This window comes from Sphaerodactylus townsendi, linkage group LG13, assembly GCF_021028975.2.
Source record: "Sphaerodactylus townsendi isolate TG3544 linkage group LG13, MPM_Stown_v2.3, whole genome shotgun sequence".
Lineage (NCBI taxonomy): Eukaryota > Metazoa > Chordata > Lepidosauria > Squamata > Sphaerodactylidae > Sphaerodactylus > Sphaerodactylus townsendi.
The window spans coordinates 5,301,716-5,327,637 of record NC_059437.1 but is presented as its reverse complement, the minus strand read 5'-3'; the positions used below and the strand labels follow the sequence as shown (position 1 = coordinate 5,327,637).

Sequence of the window (25,922 nt, the reverse complement as noted above, 5' to 3'; positions counted from 1 at the left end):
CATGAAGGAGGTGAAAGCAATGGCCTTCTTGCCAAGCTGCTGCTCCTTGCAAGCACCTGGTCTGGCTTCAGAGGCATTTTACCACCAATCCTCAAGATCCGGAGGAGGATCAAGATTGGGAGCCATAGATCGACTTCTCCTCCATAAATCTGTCCAAGCCCCTTTTAAAGCTATCCAGGTGAGTGGCCATCACCACCTCCTGTGGCAGCATATTCCAAACACCAATCACACATTGCGTGAAGAAGTCTTTCCTTTTATTAGTCCTAATTCTTCCCCTTCCCCTTGTCTGTGTGGGAAGTACATGGGAGAATAGGCTTTGGTGCCCTGGCTTGCCCCTGGACGAAATACCCTGTCAAATCTGTCCCTTCCAGAAGTTGGGAAGTCTACTTGGTAAGACATCATGTTGGAGTGGTTAAGAGCAGGCGGATTCTAATCTGGAGATCTGGGTTTGATTCCCCACTCCTCCACATGCGTGGCGAACTCTAATCCGGTGAACCAGGTTTGCTTCCCCACTCCTCCACATGAGATCTGTCGGGTGACCTTGGGCTAGTCACAGTTTGCTCCGAACTCTCTCAGCCCCACCAACCTCACAAGGTACCAGTTGTGGGGAGAGGAAGGGAGAGGAGCTTGTAAGTCGCTTCAAGTCTCCTTACGGTCGAGAAAAGCAGGGTATAAATCCAAACTCCTCCTCCTCTTCTCTTCTACTCGGTGGATAGTCAGCACTGAGTAAAGATGCTGATCCACTATAGTGATAAATCTACAATTGGGGGGGGGGTGGGGGTTTAGCTGACAAAAACAGGAAGAAAACGTGGGTGCCAGGAAATAGGTGTGGAAAGCTGCACAATGGCCCATATGGAAACTATTTTGCTATTGCGACTGCCCATCCATTGGCAAAAATAATGATTTCATACAGGGACTAGCCTCTGATTCCCTTTAGTCCAGCCAGCAATAAAGCCAGAGATAGACAGAGGTGGGATCCAGCAGGTTCTCACAGGTTCCCGAGAGTAGGTTACTAATTATTTGTGTGTGCCAAGAGGGGGTTACTAATTGGTGATTTTGCCACGTGATTTTTGCCTTAGTTACGCCCCTCCTCTCAGCAGTAGCGCGCAGAACTTGAAGCAGTCTAGCAGGAGGTGCACCGGCGTGCATGGCAGCCTGCGCCTGCGTGCATTCGTTTCCCGCCCAAGGGCCGGCGCAGCGGCTGCGTCCTTGCCACAGCCCCGCCCAGGAATGCCGCAACCCCGGAATGCCCGGTCACGCCCCCGTCGTGCCCCGCCCAGCCCCACTGGCGCTACGCCACAGTTTGAATCCCGCCACCATGGGAACCTGTTACTAAAATTTTTGGATCCCACTACTGGAGATAGAGAATGTATGGGCCTTTTCACACAGGCCAATTAATCCAGAATAATACTGGTAAAAAACCCATTTCGGGCGGGGGGGACTTCACATGGCTCCCGCCCCTAAAGCAAGGCTGCCCCGCGTAACCCCCCCCCTTGCGAAACAAGTTATTTGAGAATCACGCTATTCACGGTTCTTTTATTTTAATGTGTTTGGCACGAGCGAACGGCTGCCCAGGGAAGCCCTTGGCCGTGCTTCCTGGTTTTCCAAGTCCCCCCTTAGTGTCTCTGTAGCCACCTGGGGTTGCAGGGAAGTCAGCACGGCTGTGGGGGCCATGCCTGCCCTCCCTCATGTCTTCACAGCACGGGAGGTGAGTAGCTGGAAAAAGCCACGCCTCCATGCGAAGGCGCGACGGCAGCACGCGTTGCCTCTGCGGGCTCCAGTCACTGCCTGCACGGAGGCGTGCGAACGGGGCAAGAGGGAGAGCAGGTTCCTTTATCCAGCCTGCAACCCGCTCTCCCTATTGCGTGTGAAAAGGGCCAGAGTTATTATTGCATTTACCCAAGACCCTGGGATAGTACCTGACCTATCAACCAAAGTAAACAGAGCGCCCAGAAGGGGGGCCCACCAGTCCGGAAATGCTTTGTAAAAATCTGGGGGCATTAGATCCGGGCCAGGTGATTTATACAGTTTCAACTGAGCAATTAATAGTCTGATTTCTGAGACTGAGGGCCAGGGAGCCACCTGACTGAGAGGTGTCAGGTCGTTCTGCAAGGCCGATTCATTGTCTCTTTTAAATAGACTTTGAAAATATATAAACCAGTTCTGGGGGTTAATATTAGACATTAAAAAGGTTGACGTGCGCATGGCTCCAGCAATAATGACCAAGAGTTCATGTATGAGCCAGAATAAGGGGTAAAACAGGGAGCATATTTATGGGAATACCAGAAGACATCCAGCAAAGGGGACTTTCCAAATTTTAATTCCGTCACACTGGTTAAAACCAAAGAGCAGCAAGGAAGTCTAAGAACATTCTGCTGTGTTGAAATTTCAAGACACAGCTAAGATGCAAGCTAAGTCTGCACAAAAGGCGGAGAAGCTGGAAGGAAACGAAACTGCAACAGAAAGTCAAGGACATATCAGGGTTTTTAAAATGTTGACAGAACGCTAAATAATCTTGCTAGTGATTACTGTCTGGCCTAGATTTAGAGCTAGCTAGAAACCCCGCTCTATAGCCTGCATTCTGCATTACATTTTAATTGATAAGAACATAAGAACTAGCCTGCTGGATCAGACCAGAGTCCATCTAGTCCAGCACTCTGCTACTCGCAGTGGCCCACCAGGTGCCTTTGGGAGCTCACAGGCAGGAGGTTTGACTTTAGCTGTTTTAGGAGGCAGTTCTTGCCTGGAAAAGCAGGATTAGTAGGCAATCAAATCCAAGTTTACATCAAAATTTAAGCTATTTAGAATTTGAAAAATAACTCAAGCTTTTGCTGTATATATATGATAAAAGACTAATAACTTGAAAAATACAGTTAGGCTCATTCCGCACACGCAGAATAATGCACTTTCAAACTGCTTTCAGTGCTCTTTGAAGCTGTGCGGAATAGCAAAATCCACTTGCAAACAGTTGTGAAAGTGGTTTGAAAACGCATTATTTTGTGTGTGCGGAAGGGGCCTTAGTTAAAGCCAAGAACGCACAATGATAGTGCTTTGTGATGAATTTCTCTCCTGAAAAGTGCTCAGCGACTCAAAAATTCTGAGGGTATCTGCTTTAAGGTTCCAGGCAGAGCAAGGTGTTTCCCAATAGCTGCTATCTGAGATCTTTGCAAAGACCAAAAGCCTGGTACAAAAGTTCATAAAATAAAATGAGAGAGTTCATCTTGTTTATTATTACCCTTTATACATATGCTTGTACTCCTGTCTATCATAGTAACACCATCATCAAATTTGCCGATGACACAACGGTGGTGGGGCTCATCTCTGGAGGGGATGAGTCTGCCTATCGGAGTGAGGTGGACCGACTGCTCCTATGGTGCAGGGAAAATAACCTGGTTCTTAATACTAACAAGACAAAGGAGCTTATAGTGGACTATAGAAGGAATAACTCAGAAAATCAGCCCTTGACTACAAATGGAGATCAAGTAGAGCGGGTGGCTAGTTTTAAATTTCTGGGCATTATGATTAAAGAGGACTTGACCTGGGGCATACAGACTGCCGCAGTGGTTAAGAAGGCCCAGCAAAGACTGTACTATCTGAGACTTTTAAGGAAGCAACAACTGGATGGAAAACTCCTGGTGTCCTTTTACCGCTGTGCTATAGAGAGTGTCTTAACCTACTGCATCTGTGTATGGTTCTCCAGTTGCACAGTGGCAGATAGGAAGGCGCTCCAAAGGGTGATCACTACTGCACAAAGGATTATCGGCTGCCCTCTCTCCTCCTTGGAAGAACTCTACAATTCCCGAAGCCTAAAAAAAGCCCAAAATATTCTGAGGGACCCGTCTCATCCAGCACACTCTCTTTTTGAACTGTTACCATCTGGTAGACGATACAGGTCTATCAAAACTAGGACAAAGAGGCTTAGAGACAGCGTCTACTCTAGAGCTGTGGCTATGCTAAACTCCGCGGCTTCGTGTTGATGTGTTTGGGGCTGTGTAGGGATGGGTGGAGGAAGGGGAAAGTGAGGATGGGGTATGAGTCTGAAATTGGGTGCATCGAGGAATGCTGCTGTCAATTTCGTTGTGCGTGCACAATGACAATAAAAATGCTTATGCTTATGCTTATTTAATTCTATGCATTATACAGATTAATTGATAAATTATACATGTGGCTTCTTCTGTTTTTTAATCTGAGATCTTCCAGCTGGAGATGGTAGGAAATGAACCTGGAACCAAAGCAGGTATTTTGCAACTAAGAAAGAAGACTTTGGTGGAAGGATAGTTAATGAACCACAGTTCCTGTGAATATGTTGGACAGAACGTTGCAGAGGACAACAATGAAATGATGACATGGATGCTTTCCAAAAACATAAAGATGGAAGCCATCTTATTATGAATTGCTGAGTCAGTGGGAACATTTCTTAGACTCCCTCTATCTTTTCTCAAAAGCCTGAGAAAGGGAAAGATAAGTTCATAGGATCTGCATTTATGGGGGCGGAGGGGGGCAGGGAGAGGGCCAGTGCTGCTTATACTTCAGAAGATATTTAGGGAGCAATCCAGAGATAAGTCAACAGGCCTCAGGAAACTGCTTATGAGAGAGCTTCTCAAAGAAAGCTCCACAAGCGTTTCAGATAAATGAAAGAAGACGGAGCAGCGGGCCTGCTGGAAAGCCAGCTGTGTGGGTGATGCTGTGTAATCTCTACTTCTGTTCCCTGAAACAGTGGAGTCAGGAGAAAAGGCCGCCTGCTCCCTCCTCCGCAAGTCTTTCTTGGTAATAAGCTCCCTGATTGGGAAGAGGCTTTTTGCACACGCTCCAAAAACCTCTCCGGTCCCACCACAGCAAACTTAGTTCCTAACAAGATGAGGAGGAAGAGGAGGAGGAGGAGAGTTTGGATTTATATCCCCCCTTTCTCTCCTGCAGGAGACTCAAAGGGGCTTACAATCTCCTTGCTCTTCCCCCCTCACAACAAACACCCTGGGAGGTAGGTGGGGCTGAGAGAGCTCCGAAAAGATGTGACTAGCCCAAGGTCACCCAGCTGGCGTGTGTGGAAGTGCACAGGCTAATCTGAATTCCCCAGATAAGCCTCCACAGCTCAGGCGGCAGAGCTGGGAATCAAACCCGGTTCCTCCTGATTAGATACACGAGCTCTTAACCTCCTACGCCACTGCTGCTCCTGAGATCCATGAGCAGAAGTTCCAAGCAGTTTTAAAAAGGAAATAAATAGCCAGTCCACCCTCAGCCCACCCAAATTCTGGTTATAACGACATATAAAGGAGAGGAAGAGGAGAAGTTTCTCCCCCCAGCCCTTAGTTTTGCCAATTAAATTGTCCTTTTCCTGGGACAGTTATTGGCTCGAGAAAGAAATAAGACACACTACATATTTCAGCTGCAAACTATCGTCTGATTACTAAGCTGTCAAGTTTGTCAAAACAAAACCCCTTTTTACAAGAGGAGTGAATTTGGAAGAATCCAGCACCTTGAGAGATTAGAGAAATGGGTGAGCGAAGCCATTTGTTTAACTGAACTCAGAAAGAGACTATTTGTTGCACGTACTGTTGACTGTTAATTCCATATTTCTAGTTATACAAAGCTTTGATGCAAATTAACTTGCTTTTCATTTTGAAATAGTTATGGTTACTGGGGCTTTGTAATTTTCAAAATATATTACATTGCAAAATACATTAAAATACATTAGGTTGCACAAAATACATTAAACACATTTAAAGCTAATTCGATTTTGATTTCGAATACCTTTAATGGCATATAAATAGTTTAACATTAACATTGCAAGATAATAACAGCCTTTACAACTTCTGACGAGTTAAAATAACACCATTTAAAAATTTAGCCACCGCTTCCAACAGCTCGTCGTTGTGGCTGTTTAAAAGATATCTAACCTTCTGTTTATCTGTAATGCCTTCACTTCCATGCAGGAAGGGGATTATGTGCTTCTTCCTACCTATCTCATAAAAAGGACAATCCAACAGCATATGAGATACTGTTTCCACAGAACCCATGCCACACGGGCATTTCCTTTCTTTATGTGGAATTCCAAGGTGGCGTCCAAGGCTAAAGGAGGAAGGCAGGGCATTACACCTAGCTAAGGTGATTGCTCTACGCCACCGGGCCTCAATCAGGAGATAAAGGTACCGGGCTACAATTAATCTATCCACAGGTATTCCCAGAGAGATCGGGGAACAGCTTTTATTAGCTTCCTCTACCATTTAAAGCCAACATTAATTTTATGCACAAATATGCCTAGAGTATTTTTCATTGATTTTATTTACTGTGGAAATTTATATTCACTTTCTGCATTCTGCCCCCTCCAGAATCAGAGCAGTGAACTTCTCAGGACTTTCCGGAAGCTTCCAGTGACCTCACGTGAGGCTGCATCTCAGTGCCGATAGCCATGTTTTAAATATCAGTAGATTGTTTGGGCTGGCTTTGAAAAGCTGCTGTTAAATTGTCAATAACCCCAAACCTGAGGAACAAGCAAATCATACACATTTCACTGGCACTCTTGCATTCTATTTTATTTACTTCTCTTTAAGACGTTTCGGTCTCACTTTTCTACATGTTAAGCTCTCAGTGCTGCTGGCACTCGCAATCAAATTTTTAACACAATTGCCAGCCTCTGGAATCAGAAGTGATAAAGCCACAGTATAAAGTCACCTAGGACAGAAAGCATGGGGCAGCATTCAATCCTGCAGACTCCCGACTGGGGGAGCCCACCACGAGAACTATGTCCTAGTGCTGAACTAGAAAATACAGAGTCCCCAAGAACATCCCACCATTTTGTAGGAGGGAGATCCCATTGGAGCAGCAGTGGCGTAGTGGCTAAAAGCAGTGGCTAAGAGCAGGTGCACTCTGATCTGGAGGAACCGGGTTTGATTACCAGCTCTGCCGCTTGAGTTGTGGAGACTTATCTGGGGAATTCAGATTAGCCTGTGTACTCCAACACATGCCAGCTGAGTTACCTTGGGTTAGTCTTCTTGGAGCTCTCTCAGCCCCACCCACCTTACAGGGTGTTTGTTGTGAGGGGGGAAGGGCAAGGAGATTGTAAGCCCCTTTGAGTCTCCTACAGGAGAGAAAGGGGGGATATAAATCCAAACTACTCCTCCTCCTCCTCCTCCTCTTCCTCTTCTTCTTCCAGTCCCACGGGACCGCCATTGTACAGGGAGATAAGGGATTTCCACTTCTCCCACCTGCTGTTTTTCCAACCTGAAACGGTGCTGGGGAGCATACAAATAACACACAACCCATGCTGTCTCGCATCAGAAGAACACCATGGTGAGGGGCAGAGGCAGGAGTTGCCTTGTAGGCAGCTGACTTGGAGGATGGACTACATGACATTATACCCTACCAAGGTCCCTCCTATCCCCAAACTCCCCTCTGAAAGCCAGTGCGGTGTAGTAGTTAAGAGCAGGTGGATTCTAATCTGGAGAACAGGGTTTGATTCTCCACTCCTCCACCTGAGCGGCGGAGACTTATCTGGTGAACCAGATGCGTTTCTGCACTCCTCCATTCCTGCTGGGTGACCTTGGGCTAGTCACAGTTCTCTCCCAACTCTCTCAGTCCCGCCTACCTCACAAGGGGCCTTTCCCCACTTTTCCCTCGGCCGCCGCCGCTGCGCGCAATTCCCAGCACGTGGCATCCCTGGCGTGCGCCCGGGCATCCCCACGACCCCGCGCTCTGCGTCATCAAAAGGCGTCATCAAAGGGGTCATCAAAAGGCGCCGTTTGCAAGAGCGCCAGGGATGCCTTGCGCTGAGGGGGCGCGACAGCGGCAGCATTGGGGCGGCTGCGCTGTCGCCGCCCCTCTCGTGGGGAGTGCCGGGGGACCCCGCACTACTCTCCTCAAGTAGTGCGGGGCTTAAGGTAAGTGGGGAAAGGCCCAAGGGGTCTGTTGTGGGAAGAGGAAGGGACAGGAGCTTGTAAGCCACCTTGAGTCTCCTTACAGGAGAGAAAGGCATGGTATGCATCCAAACTCTTTTTCTTCTTTCCAGGCTCCACCTCCCAAATCTCCCAACCCCAGCTGACCTACTGCTACAGAAGCTTCTTGTTTGCAGACTTTCTACACATGTAGGCCATTTATCGTCAACAGGCTTCTGTTGTGCAGAGTACTTTCTTTTCCCCCGAAAGCAATGCCCGGGCCTGACAGTTTCAGCTCGAGTAAGAAATAAAGCTAAAGTTCATCCAAGTTCCCAGGTCAGCAATGAAAACAGCCTAAAGCTTTTGTGACATGATAACAAAGGGAAAGGCAGGAGTTTGGACAGTCGTGTTTGAACAGTACAAGGTCAACAGCAGTGCAGTCAGTTCAAACAATCTGGCTGAACTCCAGGAATGGAAAAAGACACAAAGATGATGCTCCAAACAGAACAAAGATTACATCACAATCCAAGCAGCCAATGGTGTATCTGGGGGGGAGGGGGGGGCATTTGACCCAGGCGCCACTGAGGGACTTTCCGCACTACAGAAGGGAGCTAAGGTCGACTCGGTTCCCTTCAGTGGGGGGCGATTCCAGGCTGTCCGCACAGCAACTTACTTGGCCCCCTGGAACCGAGCTAAGTGGGCAGGATCATCTTGGTGCCTGTTTCGCTCCTCGATCGTGATTGGAGCTTGTGTTACCATGGGAAATGGGAGCGTTTGGTTTTTTTAAAAAAGTTTTTACAGTTTACAGTTACATGCCTGCCACGACTCTCCCGTTCTGCGCATGCCACAAAAGCGGCTCCTGATTGGTTGAACGGATGAGGTGTCGTTTCGATGCGTCCGCATTTCGAAGCTTTGAAGCGGTATCGACCTTGTTCTAGCAGAAAGGTGCAGTTCATAACTGCGACAGGGATTTTCCACCCCCCAGGCATGCGCCCGGTGCACAATGCCCCCCCTTCCCCCTTGCCGCTTCGCCACTGGTGAGATTTCAAATGGGAAATTCATAAGTGGTACTTAGTTCTCTACCTAACATCAAAACATGTGGCCTATTCAAAGAAAACAACAGCTGCATATTGCAAGGGAATGCTGTCCTGCCCCAAGTTCCTATCCATTTCTGCTGATGCAGTCCATTTTGACCCAGGGCAAAATTATCTCTAGAGTTGTGGGACCCAGAGGAATGAGTATTGCTCAGGGTCCTGTAATGAGGAGGGAGAAAGGAATCAAACTAAAGGGGCAATTTCAATCCCTTGCATGCTTTTTACTGCATTCTCCCAAAGTGCACGGCTCTTCATTCACTTGGGTCCTGTGACCTCAGGAAGTCTTTCCAGGGGTCAAAGGGGACTCTAAAGGAACCCTCAATGTCAACATTTAACTGTACACTCCTTGGGGCAGAGACCGATATTTTATCTTATATTTCTTGGATGGTGTGACACAAGCACAACAGTAATTAATAAAATTACATTCATTATCTCTAATCCATACATCATAAGACACAGTGCAATCCCCTCAGAACAGAGGCTGAGACTCAGTGACCCCTTTCAACCAGACCTTATTATCTGTTTTAGCTTCTGGTTGCAGACGGATTTTTTGTGTCTTTTCAGACACAACCATTTTTGCTCCTGGCTGGTTACAGATTTTAAAAAAGGTTTTCATACAAAGTCATTTGTGTCCCGTTGTCCCGTTTTTAAGCAAAATATTTTCTCCTGTTTTCAACTCTTCTTAAACCTCACTGTAGCGTGCCAGCATTCAGGTGCATTGAATTCAGTGCTATACTCCCAGCACTTCATGCCAGAGGCGTAGTGGGGGGAAATGGCACCCGGGGCAAAATGGCGCCCCTGCGCCCCATGATAGCTACGCCCTCACCTGTGCCCCACTTACCTGAGCCGGCGGTGGTCCCGGGCAACCCCCCACATGATTGAACGGGGGTCCACCTGGGGCGTTTGTCCCCACTTGCTACTTCTTAATGCACTGAATTGCTATACTGATCTAGAATTATACTGCAAAAGTTAGCAAATTTTTAAAAATGAGTAAATCAGTCAAACGGGTTGTGGGATGAAGATCTTCCCCTTGTTGCTCTAAGCTCAGCAGTCTGAGTTTTGTGGCTCCCACCTGGGTCAGGATGCCACAACGAGGGAAGGGAGCCCATGAACATATGATGCTGCCTTACAGTGAACCAGACCACAAGTCCATCAAAGTTGGTATTGTCTACTCAGACTGGTAGCAGTTCTCCAGTTCTCCAGATACAGGCCCTTTCACATCACCTATACCTTTTTACCTGTAGATCCCAGGGATCCTATGCATGCCACGGTCTTCCACATCCCTTCTACCTGGTATGTTCAACAGGAGATGCCTGGGATCTAGCATGGGATTTTCTGCATGCCAAGCAGATACTTTACCACCACGGAGCTGTAGCCCATTCCACCTCTTGTGACTCCTGAAATCAACCTTCCTCAAGGCTAGAAAGGACTGCTGGGTGGAAGGTAAAGGAATGCAATCCACTCCGCTCACAGACTGCAGGATTCTGCCCAGCAATTCAGGGTTGGGAGGAGCAGTTTCTCTTTGGCACTGTCGTAAGAGGAGACATGATACTGCGGCAGGAGTCACAAGGGAAAACACCTTTTCTAAGAGCGTTTCCCCACTTACCTTTGCTGCTGCTTTGCTCGCGGCCAGCTACCTCAGCCAAGGCATCTTTGGTGCGTGCCGAAGCGTTCCCGCATCCCTGGCAGCCTCTAAGGCGCGAGGTCATCAAAAGGCGCCGTTTTCTCCAGCGCCAGGGATGTCGCGCGCTGAGGGGGCACGAGAGCGGCCAGCCAGCTGCCAGGATATCTGACCCACAGGGGGCTCGAACTCCTGACCGTGTGAGTGGCAGCGCAAGCACTTAACTACTACGCCACGTGGCGTAGTGCTAAAACTAACTCTACCCAATTAACTGGCTGGATAATGCTGCCCTTATATTTATTGTATTACATTCCAGTCTAATGTATTAATTGATTATATGCTATTTTAATTGGCCTGGTTGTTTTATCTGTGTTGTATTTTCATATCTGTATGAGCGCTTTCTTTTATTATATGGAATAGCATGACTGGACATTACTTATAGAGATTATTTTGTTGTTCATTGCACATGTTATATACTCATTTTGTGTATTTGAATTATGCCGATTAAAGGTCACAGTAACAGTTACATTTAGGTGTACGTCACACTGATCTTCTCATGCAAGGACAGTGATACAAACTGGCATTTTTTTCCCAGTTAGAAGCCTGGCTTGGGTAAAATCTCACTGTAGGGGCCACAACTCCACAATCTTCCCAAGAGGTTTCAAAGCCTTGGGCAGGGCTAGCGTGCTGATGCAGCTGTTCCGCCTCCCTTCCCTTGCCTGACACGAAGTCAGCAGACAGAGCCTTAAGCTTATTAACTTTGTTTGCCTTAAAAGAAGGACAGCTGAGATAAGACGCCCGAGGACTGGTTTTCTTCACCAAATAAAAGCGCTGACTTACCCGGGCACCTTTCTCTGGAAAGCAGCTGCAGCTGGCACCGCAGTCGCGACCCCCGCATGGTCCTTGATAAAAGTTCTTCCCACCCTGTTAAAAGAAGAAGAGGGAGAGAAAAGGGGGGGGGGGGAATTAAGCAACTTGATGCTTCCATAGATATAAAAGTGCTGGGAAATGGTTTATTTCATCACCGTTTGGGCAGGCTGGCAATATACACGAAGCCTGCTTTGAAATTTACTGGAGAGAAAAAACACAAAGTGCAGCTTTTAAAAACACAGCAACTGTTCTGTTTTGCCAGTCACCGTGACTGGAGATAATAGTCTCTCTCTCTCTCTCTCTCTCTCTCTCACACACACACACAGACACACTTTCCAGCAGTCATTTATTTTATTTATTTATTTATTATATTTATATACCGCCCTCCCCCGAAGGGCTCAGGGCGGTGAACATGAATATACGAATAGAGCACAAAATAAAATCAATACATCTCAAATAATTAAACAAACCATAATAAAATGGCTCTATATTCTTTGAATCATTAAAACCCCATTAAAAGCAGCGTATTAGTATCAAATACAATCAATAATACAACAAGAGGCGACCTACTAACTAATCCCCTAAAAGAGGGGAGGGACGGCAGGATCCACAGATGTTAACGGGGGGGGGGGGCATCAGCGGCCAGCCTCCCCAAAGGGGAGATGTTTGAGACATTTGAGATGTTTTAGCTGTGTGGAATTAACCACAAAGGGCTTTAAATTAACATGTGTGCTATAAAGTTGAAGTCCGTCGCTACAAAACTGCAGGACGGGAACACAAACGGTCAGGACGTGCCCTCTCCGACCCCCGTCAGCTGCAACCTCTGCAGAAAGTATTGTATAGCTGTGACTGTGCTTCTGATGCACAAACCCTCATTGAAAAGGGCATTTCAGATCAGACTGGCCAAATTTCAGCTCCACTGAGTCTTAATGTGTCACGCACCCCGCTGTACCAGATGTGTGCTTTGCACAGATACGAGCGATACCTGCTTCCCTTGCTTTTTGTTTGCTCAGATTAACTAAACCCATGTTATGAGTAGAACTGCCTGGTTTCTTGAGGCTCAGATCTTCAGATTTAACAGTCAACCCTGGTGTTGAAGGGAGAAACCGAGATAACCAGGAAATGGAACCTGTAGGGTCTGGGGAAAATAATGAAACCTGAATTTTCTTTGACTCTGAGAAAAATCTACCATATGCTGGCATGGGAAGGTGTCCTTATCAGGGTGACCTGAAAAATCTGCCCCCCCCACCCCGCCTTACCCTTTTGAAGAATTTTCTATCATCTGACCTCAGGAAGAGTTCTGAGGAACTTGAAAACTTGCAAACTATTATGAAATGCTGGGTTGGTCTTAATAGGATGTTATATGGATAAAATGTTGTATTAGGTCTAGGATCGGGGGGGGGGGGGGATACACAGCATGAAAAAGAAAAGCTCTCAAGCTGAGCAGAAAATAGCCCCCTCTCTTTTTCTTCTGACCCCTCACTCTGGCTGATTCCGCCTGGGCCAAAAACAGCAGTGTGAAAACAGTGTGAAAATGGTGTAAAAGAGTTTAAAACGGCGTAAAAGGGTTTATACTGTATTCACACCATTTTCACACCACTGTTTTTGGCCCATGCAGAATCAGCCTCCGAATTTATACTATTCATCCAGAGGCTAAAATCCTGAAATTTTAGTTCACACTCTACTGCCCTGAGCCTTTGGGGGAGGGCGGTATATAAATATGATTGATTGATAGATAGATAGATAGATAAATAAATAAATAAGGAAGGAAGGAAGGAAGGAAGGAAGGAAGGAAGGAAGGAAGGAAGGAAGGAAGGAAGGCAGGCAGGCAGGCAGGCAGGCAGGCAGGCGGGAAGGAAGGAAGGAAGGAAGGAAGGAAGGAAGGAAGGAAGGAAGGAAGGAAGGAAGGAAGGAAGGAAGGAAGGAAGGAAGGAAGGAGAGAGGGAGGGAGGGAGGGAAGGAGGAAGGAAGGAAGGAAGGAAGGAAGGAAGGAAGGAAGGAAGGAGGGAGGGAGGGAAGGAGGGAAGGAAGGAAGGAAGGAGGGAAGGAAGGAGGGGAGGGAGGGAGGGAGGGAAGGAGGGAAGGAGGGAAGGAGGGAAGGAAGGAAGGCAGGAGGGAAGGCAGGAGGGAGGGAAGGCAGGCAGGCAGGCAGGCAGGCGGGAGGGAGGGAGGGAGGGAGGGAGGGAGGGAGGGAGGAAGGAAGGAAGGAAGGAAGGAAGGAAGGAAGGAAGGAAGGAAGGAAGGAAGGAAGGAAGGAAGGAAGGAAGGAAGGAAGGAAGGCAGGCAGGCAGGCAGGCAGGCAGGCAGGCAGGCCTGGGAACCCTGGTTAGGAAAGAAGAGATTCTCTTTGCCCAACAGGATTTGACTGGCTTTTAATATCACTCTTCCCAAGATCTCCCTTTTAAAACACCCACCGCCCTTCGCATTCAGCTGCTCTCCTTCTCCAAAAGGAAATCTGCCCAAGGCCATGGTTCCAGTATTTGCTGGTAGAAAATGGCCTGCAGATAAGAAGATGGCTGGACGCATTTGCTTTCCATCCCAGTTTACTGCCCTTCCAGACAATCTTCTTCAGAATGTGTCTCCTTCCGACGCCATCTCATCCTACTGCAATGGCAGTAGATTGACTGTGTTCAATCCTGGGTGGGTTGGATATTATCCCAAACTATTCATTTCAACTGGATTGATGTTTCCAGAAAAATGTCATCTTCACGCTGCACTTTTAATTTTCCTTTCCCTGCAGGAACAGTCATTCTGCTCACTTGTGAATGAAAGAAACCTGAGAAAGGGAGGAGGCAAACGGAGCCAGCTGGCGGAAGACCAGGTGTGACATGTCACAAGTATTTTATTTACCGGAAGGAGCCGACATAAGATACTCCCAAATTACTTAAATAGAAAACAGCATGTGCTTTAAACTTATCCGTGACGTTTTCAAAGTCTCCTAGCCAGGACCTCACTCCATGGACCCAAATATTTGCAAGTTAATTGAAAACTGGCCCAGGAGAGATCACTCCGCTCCTTGATAAAATGGGGGTGCCTTCACAGGCTACAAGGAAATTCCAAAAAGCACAAAACATGTACCCAGAGGTGGGATCCAGCAGGTTCCCGAGAGTAGGTTACTAATTATTTGTGTGTGCCGAGAGGGGGTTACTAATTGGTGATTTTGCCACGTGGTTTTTGCCTTAGTTATGCCCCTCCTCTGCTCCTCAGCAGTAGCGTGCAGAACTTGAAGCAGTCTAGCAGGAGGTGCATGGCAGCCTGCGCCTGCGTGCATTCATTTCCCACCCAAGGACCAGTGCAGTGGCTGCGTCCTTGCCACAGCCCCGCCCAGGAATGCCCCACCCCCGGAATGCCCGGCCACGCCCCCGTCGTGCCCAGCCCAGCCCCATTGGCGCTACGTTACTGTTTGAATCCCACTACCATAAGAACCTGTTACTAAAAATTTTTGATCCCACCACTGCACGTACCATGTGATCTTTAAAAATCAGCCCTTACTGCCAATTTACTTCCAAGTGCAATTCAGAACACGGATTCTTACTTTTAAAACCCATACCAGAAACTAGAAGACTCACTTTATCCTGCATCAATCGGCCCACTGGAGATTGTCATTTAAAGCTCTACAATGTATGCCTTCTGTTGTGACAGGAGTGGCTAGCAATGTTCTTAAAAAAATCTGTAAAGCCGATCAAATCTCCAATGGCTAACCAGGAGAGTTGCTGAGCAAAAGCCCTACCTGGCTCTGGCCCCTTCTGCACATACAGACTAATGCACTTTCAATCCACGTTCACAACTGTTTGCAAGTGGATGTTGCTCTTCCGCACAGCTGCAAAGTGCATTGAAAGTGGATTGAAAGTGCATTATTCTGCATGTGCGGAAGGGGCCTCTACTTCCTAAAAACATGTGGGTGCAGGGCTGTAGTCAGACTTTTTTTTATCTTGGGGGGGAGCAAATAAGAATATGGGGGGCATCTCTCAGTATTTAATACATTTATAGACCCATTTTCTACTTGAGAGTTAAAAGTTGATTACATGGTAGAAAGCAATGTAATCAAATAGCATGAGAGATCTCTAAAGCAATGCAACAGGACTAGAGTTACAAAAATTCAAAAAGTGCAAAAAAGTACCAGACATGCTATATCAAACAATGCAGAAAATGAAATCACAAAAAATGAGAACAACACTCTAAGACCATGTTGGAATAGCATACACTGTGGCATAGACTAAGGTGACCAGATGGTCACCTTTGTGAACCGGGACAGGGGTAGGTGGCTGCGCGCGCAGCCGCAGGAGCGCACTGCCTTCTGGGGTGCTGTCGTTTCCCGCCCTGCCGCACTGCCTTGCGCCCCAGAAGGCAGTGCAGCAGCCTCCCAAAAATCGGGACAATTGAAATAACCCGTGGGACGCGGGGCAAATTGTTTGAAGGAGGGACTGTCCCGCCAAAAGTGGGACGTCTGATCAGCCTAGCATAGACTGCAGTCCTGTTCTCTATTAATGTTCTAAAAATGCTCTCCCAAACAAATATTTTACGTAGTTTGCAGAAATAAAAAAGCATGGGAGCCTTTCTTCCAGTTATTGACACCTGAAACTGAAAATACAATTTTATTTTCTTCTTAAATTTTCAAACCAAGAATACTTTTCAATTTTCAAGTTCTTCTTAAGTTTTCAAACCAAGAATACTTATCATATCATCAGTAGCTAACTGGTCAGAGTTCTTATTTGTTTTGAGGTAAACAAGCCGAGGTTGTGATTTTCTGTACCTAAGTCTGGGCAACAAATTAATTTAGTTCCCTAAAAACTCTTGGACTCTGCCGAAATTCTGTGCTTGAAACTTAGCTATTGTTGGGTTATAGTTAGGAACCTGTCAATTTCCTTACAGGATGAAGTTGTTAAACTGATGCCAAATGAGACTCCCAATATTCAAAAACCACAACCCTCCCCTGTGGATAAGATTCCTGTGGGGGTCACATTAAATAGCAAAAGCTTTCTGCTCACTTACCTCTAGGACTAAATGTCTTATTGCAGTGGTGGCGAACCTATGGCACGGGTGCCAGAGGTGGCACTCAGAGCCCTCTCTGTGGGCACACGCAAAGCCCCCCCCCCCCACACACACACATCTAGGCTGGCCTGGGCCACTGGGCTCAATTATTAGCATTAAACTTCAGACCTAGTTTTGGGGAAGCAGTGTAGGTAACCCTGTTAAGCACTGTTAAACCCCACTGATTTTCATGTGAAGAACTAAAGTGTGATTCTTTACCTGGTAGTAAGCTTGGTTGCTGGCAACGAGGCTTGCTTCTAAGTAAACCCTCCTAGGGTCGTGATTCACCCGTTGGAAGAGTTGCACGGTCGCTTCAAAGCAAAGCCACCGACTACCACCAAGCTTACTCCTGAGTAATGCACGCCTCGGAGCCAACAGTTTTTTCTAAACTAAAACCTCAGTATTCAGGCTAAATTGCCGTGTTGGCACTTTGCGATAAATAAGCGAGTTTTGGGTTGCCATTTGGGCACTCGGTCTCAAAAAGGTTCGCCATCACTGTCTTATTGTCTCCTGCCCTGTCAAAAATAATTTTCCCAGCAATAAGAGTTCTTTGTGACTACTGTAGAACACTGTCCTGTTCTCTCTCTCTCTCTCTCTCTTTTGTGCTTTGTTTAGAATCTGGTACAACATGACTTTTACCCAGAGGTGGGATCCAACCAGTTCTCACCACTTCTCTAGAAGTGGTTACTAATTTTTTTCTGAGTGCCGAGAAGGGGTTACTAAAGCAACCTCCCTGCCCAATAGGGACTGGAGGTGCGTGTGTGCGGCGGCGCCACTGTTTGAATCCCACCACCATCGGAACCTGTTATTCAAATTTTTGGATCCCACCACTGCTTTTACCCCTTCATTACTTAATCTCTCTATTCCATCATAACTTTACTTCACTGCTTCAGCCTTGCTAACTGTTTATTCTGTTTTAGCCAATCGTATAGAGCAGAGGTATCCAACTCTGGCACTTCAGATGTTCATGGACTACATTTCCCATCAGCCCCAGCCAATTGGCCATGCCAGCAGGGGCTGATGGGAATTGTAGTCCATGAATATCTGAAGCGCCAGAGTTGGACACCCCTGGCATAGAGAATTCACATTTGGAAAGATTTATCACAGGATTCACAGCTTTTTGTAGTAACTCTTTCCTTTTCCCCTTCACATAGAGAATTTACACTTGAAAGCGTTGTAAGATTTCACACCAATCCCTACAGCTGATTAGTAGAAGAAGAAGAGTTTTGGATTTATATCCCCCCTTCTCTCCTGTAAGGAGACTCAAAGGGGCTTACAATCTCCTTGCCCTTCCCCCCTCACAACAAACACCCTGTGAGGTAGGTGGGGTTGAGAGAGCTCCGAAGAACTGTGACTAGCCCAAGGTCACCCAGCTGGCGTGTGTGGGAGTGTACAGGCTAATCTGAATTCCCCAGATAAGCCTCCACAGCTCAGGCAGCAAAGCTGGGAATCAAACCCGGTTCCTCCAGATTAGATACACAAGCTCTTAACCTCCTACACCACTGCTGCTCCTTAGAGGGGTATGACAAATTATTGATGGGACACTGCCCCCTTTTGCCCCAACATGGCTATGGGCTTCCATGGTGGCTAACAGAAATGGTATTGGTGGATATAATGAGGAACCCCCTAGTCTCCTCAGCAAGAGAGAAGGGGGGGGGGGTGCCTCTCTCACACACAAGCGTCTGCCAACTGCCTGTGCCCTGAGGGAAATTTTTCTCTCCAAAATCTCTGACAAAACAGCTCTGACTAAGCAACTTTTTATTGTCAGAACAAAAATTTTAGTAACGTGGAGAGGATGTTAAAGAGTTCATATTTCTCTTTCAGTTTTCCCACATATACATATATTTGAAGAAGCCATATAAATAGTCTTTAGCTGCTCTTCCAGGACACTTGTCTGTTAGGCAGAGTAGTACATCTGAAAAAACCTGAAGTAACCTGTTGTCTTTCTATCATGAATTAACTTTAAAAATGGCACCAGAGGCTTGTAAAGTTGAAACCAGAAATTGAAAGGTTTTATTTACTGGAACAAGTTGAAAAGAGCTAAACTAGCAAAGGATTAAGGAGAAGAAATATATATAGGTACAAAGGAAGTAGTAACTTTTGGAGTTGATACAAATTACAGACAGGATACTATCTTTGTGCCTTGATGATGATACTGTCACTATGACACTAGCAAAATAAACCTGGTACTTCAATATAATTGTTACGGAGTTCTGTTTGGCTGTCTAGTCCTAGTTCTAAAAGTCTTACTTTTCACCCTCAAGTTAAATACTCTATACACACAATTCTTTGGGCACTAACACTAAGACAAACCCTCCTTTAAAGGGTCTCTCTTACATGGTGTTTATCATAGAAAAATGGCCACTATTCTTGAGGAAGCTCCAATCCTCTCTGTATAACTCCCCTTCTTTTCAGAAACTTCATATCTGAGTGGGTTTCTCCTCAGAGAAAAAATAACTAAGCCACCAGCGTGATTAATCAGTGTTACTGTACTATGTTCAACTCCAGGAACTTTGGAACAGATTTATTTACTGAACTCTGCCTCCCTGGCACTTAATTTAGAGAAGCACAGCCCACTCTACACTGGCCCTCTGCTTCCAGAGAACAGAGCTACCTCAGAGCTACGTTCACTTTGGCTCTCACAACATAACTCTTTCTTTTTCAGAACTCTCTGTCCTCAGGCTTTATAATGTTGGGCAGCTCTCACAGCCAATCCTGTGAAGTTCTAAATTAACCCTTCAGGCTACGAACATTCCACCAACTTGAAAAGCCTTGGTGCTTGTATATGTTACAATGGGCACCATGATGTTCATAGGCACAATGTCGGGGGCCCTTGTCTTAATGGAATTGCTCGTGGGATCTCTTCCTGCTCTTCTACAGAAACTCAAGCACAAAGGCCCATTTAGTTCCACTTCACTAGACCAGGGATTGGAGATGGTTAAAAAAAAAATCCTGATTGCAAGCAAAGCCTGGAGAGAGTTAACCACAGTTAATCTGCATCTACTCAAGGGCAAGGGCATTGGTCACAGAACGTTAAACACTAATTTCCTGCTTTCTGTATTTTTCAGCAGCTCGGTCTTTGCCGACATGGGTATCGAACTGCTGAAGATTAACCTTTTATTAATCCCAACATTCAACCCCATGCAGAGGTGGGATCCAGCAGGTTCTCACCAGTTCCCGAGAGTGGGTTACTAATTATTTGTGTGTGCCGAGAGGGGGTTACTAATTGGGTCCGCTTTTCCATCCCCACGCCCTCGCCTCCCTGAGAGGCATCCTGCCTTTGAACGTGAAGGTTCCATATAGCAATTGCGACCAATAATGTCACTCCCTGAACTGGGGTAATCCCTTTCAGGTACTGCAATTCATTGATTCTCAGCCTTTCGTACCTTTTATCTCACCAGTCTCTATCAAAGAACCTGTGTGTTTCACCATTGCTGTGTTCAGATTTGTGAGTTGGGGCATTTTCTGTAATGTGATGATGATTTAGAAATGACCTGGTGCAAAAAACATTTTTGGGGTCGTGGTGGGGTGGCTGCCCATGGGGGGGGGGGGCATCCAACTCAGGTTTTGCCCAGGGCTCAGGTTTGCCTAGGTACGCCTCTGCCCCCTTTGCTGAGGGGGGGCTGGCGAGGGAACCTGTTACTAACATTTTTGGATCCCACCACTGACCCCATGGGTCTCCCAAAATGCAACAGGTTTTTCTCCATGGACGTGCAGCAACGATTATCTCTGCAGAGGAACCCAGGCTAAGGAGGACCGGGATCCTCCTATTTTGCTGATGGTGCATCCTGACACTATATTGTCTGCATGTATTCGTGCTCAGGAGTCCTTTCAAACGCACTTCCTGTGATGTAAAGTGTGATGTTGAAGCTGGCCTGCTGAACAATTCTGCCACTGTCTCTTCAGGGACCAGCTCATTTAGAACTGGAAGCTCCGCGACGTCGCTGGATTGCAGCCATCTGATTAATTTAGAATTAGATCCTTCCAAGATTTCAATCCTTTCGCTGAGTCACTGCCCCCAGGCAACCTTCTCCATAGCCCTGAAGGGACACAGAGCTGCTTACAAACCGCGCCCGTCTACATTTCCTAGCAGTCAGTCACCTTTCCATTCAGCTGGGTGCATTACCGCAAAATAATGCAGATCCTACAACGCATTGCACACCTGCTATTTGTGCTGCCGGTGTGCTGTCCTCGCCTTGTAGACTTTTGCCCATTAGAATCGGGTGGGTCCTAAATTTTGAAATGTTCATCAACCTCTTTGCGCATCAATGTAGAGGCAACTGAGGACATGGGTGGGGTGGGGTGGAGAAGAGTCTCATTGGATCCACCAGAATCTCCCACAATCTCTATACATTGAGGAATCCCACATACATGAAGCATACACACATGAAGCCTACATATATATATTTTCTACATGCATATATTCTCACAAGCAAAGGCAAATGTTTGTAGACACAGTTTGGGACCTGTCCATTTCCCAAGATACTGGATGGCACATTCAGGAGCATATGTATATAGTCTGCATCAGTGGCGGAGCTACAAGGGGACGGGGACGGGGGGTGCGCCATGCACTGGGTGCATGCTTGGGGGTGCAGAAAATTGCCCCCAGGCCCCTCCCCCTTTCCCTCGCCCCCCCCCGCGGTGCCCCCCCCACCCCCCTTCCCACACTTACCTTAGTTCCTTTCCTTTTTCAGAACTTTTTCAGGCTGCAAAAGGCCTGTTTGCAGTAAAAACGGCCTGAGGAACTACAGTTCCCAGGAGACCTTGGGGCTCCCAAGGTCTCCTGGGAAGTATAGTTCCCATCAGGCCATTTTTACTGAGAACAGGCCTTTTGCAGCCTGAAAAAGTTCTGAAAAAGGAAAGGAACTAAGGTAAGTGTGGGAAGGGGGGATGGCGGGGTGCCGTGGGGGGGCATGGGGGGCGGAAAATATAGAATGCACACCGGGTGCAGTTTGGCCCAGCTACGCCTCTGGTCTGCATAAGTAAGGGACCCTTAAACAAATGGACATTGGCCAAATGGACTGAAAAGAGGGATAAAGACTTCTCAAAATTTAAATCATATTAACTGTGCAAAATTACATATATTACTGTCATGGAAGGTCAAAGTAATGTGCGGGGGGGGGGGGGATCAGCCAGAAAACCCCCTTCCTGGACTGCAAGGTGTTCTGGCCCTCTACACCCCCTCCACTTTTGTTTTCTTTGTACCTACCCTGATTAACCCTTGGGTAGGCAGGTGCTTGGTAAATCACTGCTACCAAACTTTCCTTTGAGGGCTTGCCTTTGATTAGGAAGGGCCCAGCTTATCCCCTTCCCCTTTTAAGTATCCCTTTCATTGCCACGGAATCTGTTTCTTCTGAATAACCCAATGAAGTTTTAAAAGATTGCAATGAAAACAGAAACATGACAAAGTTATAAAGAATGGCTAGCAACTCTTCTCCATTCCATTCCATAGCCTTTGCTGGCACCCAAGCAATGCTTCTCAAGAAAAGAACCAGGTGCTACCTACGACCATTGGTATGGCTTGGAATCTCAAATTTCTAAAAACGAGTCTAAAGGGTCAAGTTGTCATATTCACTAAATACAATGGCCTGAAGTGGTCCCTCTGGAAAACTATAAAAAGTGGAGCAACTCTAGATCGATTGATTGAACCTCTGTCAATGCGCGTGTCCATGTAGAAAACCCAGTCCCTGAAACTGGTTCTCAAACTTCCACCGTGAAGTACAACACGTAATATTGGAAGCCTAAAAGTACCTGTGCCACTTGGATTTTTAAATTTTATTTATTTACTTCATTTATAGAAGAAGAAGAAGAAGAAGAAGAAGAAGAAGAAGAAGAAGAAGAAGAAGAAGAAGAAGAAGAAGAAGAAGAGGAGGAGGAGGAGGAGGAGGAGGAGGAGTTTGGATTTATATCCCCCCTTTCTCTCCTGCAGGAGACTCAAAGGGGCTTACAATCTCCTTGCCCTTCCCCCCTCACAACAAACACCCTGTGAGGTAGGTGGGGCTGAGAGAGTTCCGAGAAGCTGTGACTAGCCCAAGGTCACCCAGCTGGCGTGTGTGGGAGTGTACAGGCTAATCTGAATTCCCCAGATAAGCCTCCACAGCTCAGGCGGCAGAGCGGGGAATCAAACCCGGTTCCTCCAGATTAGATACACAAGCTCTTAACCTCCTACGCCACTGCTGCTCTTAGACTCAACTTTTCTCTCTGATGGGATCCTAATGTGGCTTACAACATTCTCCTCTTTTCCACTTGCCCACACAACAACCTTGTGAAGTCGGTTAGACTGAGAGTATGCAATTGGCCCAAAAAACACCCAGCAAGTTTTCATGGCGGACTGGGGATTTAAACCTGGGTCTCTCAGATCCTAATCCAATGTTCTAACCACCAACAAAGAGATACTAATACAGCAAACAAAACAAAAAAAAGACCCCAAACCTCCAAGGCATACAACATGAAATGGACATGATTTGTGGGTTAAGTTTGGCCTCTTATTTCTCCCAAGCACTGCTCTGTGCCTTATGAACCACTGCAAGCACAAACATCTCTGGGCAACTGCATTCATTCCAGTCGGGATGAAAGTCGAACGCACAAGGCTGCTAGCGTGACACCAGACGTCGTTCCTCTGAGGAGCAAGCTGGCTTCAGCCCACCAGTCTCCATGAATAGCAGACAGGCAGACAATGTGCCGCTTCTTGCGAAATTGACAGAAGCAGGCCTCGTGCACAATGGGCGTCTCTGTTCTTGGGAATCCACCATCACCTTATTAATTAATGTACCTGAGTACATTTGGCCTATCACTGCCCTTTCCTCTCCTCCCACAGAGTCACCATTTCAAGGATCCCCTCCAGTACTCCATATCTTAGAGGTCACTGGCGTGGAGCAGAACTACCGTGGGGGTTTCGGCTCGTGTTTTAACTCCTCAAAGGCCAGCTGACCACTTGTGCTTGCCAAAGCCAACGATCTTGTCAAAGGCATTCCAAAAGTTTAGCCACGCAGAACTGTTCCTTCCTGAAAGTACGTAGGAAGTCTCAGAGTTAAAGAACAGTCTGGTTTTACCATGGGATGCTCTATCAAATTTGTAACATAAAATAGACAAGATTACTGATTCACTGTTGGGAACATAATGTATATATTTAGGTACGGTTATGATGAAGGTTGTGTATTAAGGCTCTCATCGAGGGATGTATTTAATGGTTCTAAGTTCAATTGTACGCTCTGAGGAGTAACATAAAAATATATAAGAACAGCAATATATAATTTTGAAAGGCTCATATAATGAGCCATAATAAGATAACAATCATAAAAATTTAAATATGAGACAAAACTATGAGAGCAGCAGTGGCGTAGTGGCTAAGAACAGTGGCTCAGAGCAGGTGCACTCTGATCTGGAGGAACCGGGTTTGATTCCCAGCTCTGCTGCCTGAGCTGTGGAGGCTTATCTGGGGAATTCAGGTTAGCCTGTGCACTCCCACACACGCCAGCTGGCTGACCTTGGGCTGGTCACAGCTTCTCGGAGCTCTCTCAGCCCCACCCACCTCACATCACAGGGTGTTTGTTGTGAGGGGTGAAGGGCAAGGAGATTGTAAGCCCCTTTGAGTCTCCTTACAGGAGAGAAAGGGGGGATATAAATCCAAACTCTTCTTCTTCTTCTAAATCTGACTAGAGAGTGGTCTGTATGAAAGTTAGAACTAATTTAGTTATAATAGATGTAGACTTAAGGACTCAGGAAGTTAAAGGAGAGTTCTCGCACAAAGTTTGGAAGTCAGGGTCTTTTTTCTTTCCCCCCTTTTATTTAGTTCATCAACCCTACGGCTTGGGATATATAGTTATAGATAGCTACTGACTAGGGTTCTTTTGTATTTATTTCTTATCATTATTTTTTTTGTTCTGTTTCGTTTGTTTATGGTTTGTTTTTGTTTTTAAAATGTTTGTTTTAATTGACACTAACCTATAGTATACATATGCTTAAGTTTCTATGGTTATGTATTTAAAAGTCAATGACAATGGTACTGGAAATTGTAATGTCTTTTATATTTTTAATAAAATTAAAAAAATTAAAAAAAATTGTAACATAAAATCCAGAGCTCCCCCCCCGCTAACTCCCAAATAACTGTAATTTAAAAAAAATAAAACAATTACTGCCTCCCGCCAATTCATTTTGTTTCCTTTTGCTATCGTTTCTATTAGAATTATATCTGAAAGGGCAAAAATGTATTGCAATATCACGAACGCAAAGATGCATGGGACTGAGAACTGAGGGGGATATAAAAATTATTTGAAAACTGGCACATATATAGTTCATATATCCAGTGGTGGGATCCAAAACTTTTAGTGACAGGTTCCCATGGTGGTGGGATTCAAACAGTGGCGTAGTGCCAATGGGGCTGGGCGGGGCACAACGGGGGCATGGCCGGGCATTCCAGGGGCGGGGCATTAATATTTTCTCTGGTATTGTAAAAAATTCTTACCGTAAAAAAAAGTTCCTAATTTCCAGCTGGTATCTTTCTGTCCATAATTTAAACTCATTATAGCAAGTCCTATCGTCTACTGCCAACAGAAACAACTACTTCTCCTCTAATTGACTGCCTGTCAAATACTTAATTCTTTCTTAAAGGTACTTAATTTTGTTTCTAGAAATCAAAAGAAGGATACTTTCCTGAAACAAGGAACTTTACCATATTTCTAAAACATGTTTTTAAAACAGCCCAACAGGGAGAATTATCCCGTTTTCTACCTTCGCTAACCGGCCACATAGGAAACAACAGGACTTTATGATTTTTGGACCTAATGGAATTTCTAATGGAAAATCAGACCCAATTAGTAACCCCCTCTCGGCACACACAAATAATTAGTCACCCACTCTCGGGAACTGGTGAGAACCTGCTGGATCCCACCTCTGAAGATATCCCATTTACTGAGACAGTAAGAAAATGGAACATCAGCATACGAATGGAAGATGTAAAGTATATAGCAAACTGGTTGATGCATTTCGGCACAAACTGACATTCTGAAAGTTCGCAGTTCAAAATGATTAAAAAGAAGAGTATGACTATGGGTAGAGATGGAGAGGCCCAGGAGAGGGGAAAATGGGAAAATTCAGGGTAAAAATTCCTCTAACAATTGAAAAAAGTGCTCAATAGGAAAACTGGGAAAATTTCAAAAGCATGGAAACCTATCACTATGTGATATTTTCTATTTTGAAATCAGTGCAATGCTTACTAAAACAAGGTTTTACTCTGAGGTCTAAATCTGTGCCTCCAGTATTCTAGGAGCAGACAATTAGCTGTAACCATTTTTGCTGAGATTTTTTTTCTGATAAAATATCAAAAATATGCTCTGATCTAGATTCAGTTATAACATAAATACAACCAGAAGAAGAGCCTAATGCTCAGCCTGGGTCTATGGACCATTTTGACCTGATTTCTGTGATAGATGTGGACAA

The 25,922-nt window shown here is 46.0% G+C and overlaps 1 protein-coding gene across 1 annotated transcript in view; it reads right to left on the bottom strand.

The window, feature by feature from the left end:
* The window catches only part of COL4A6 (collagen type IV alpha 6 chain), a 278,502-nt gene that overhangs the window by 160,793 nt on the left and 91,787 nt on the right, over positions 1-25,922 (bottom strand). The window contains 1 exon segment of the mRNA XM_048514719.1: positions 11,424-11,507. Within this exon segment, the coding sequence (XP_048370676.1) occupies positions 11,424-11,507 (84 nt within the window).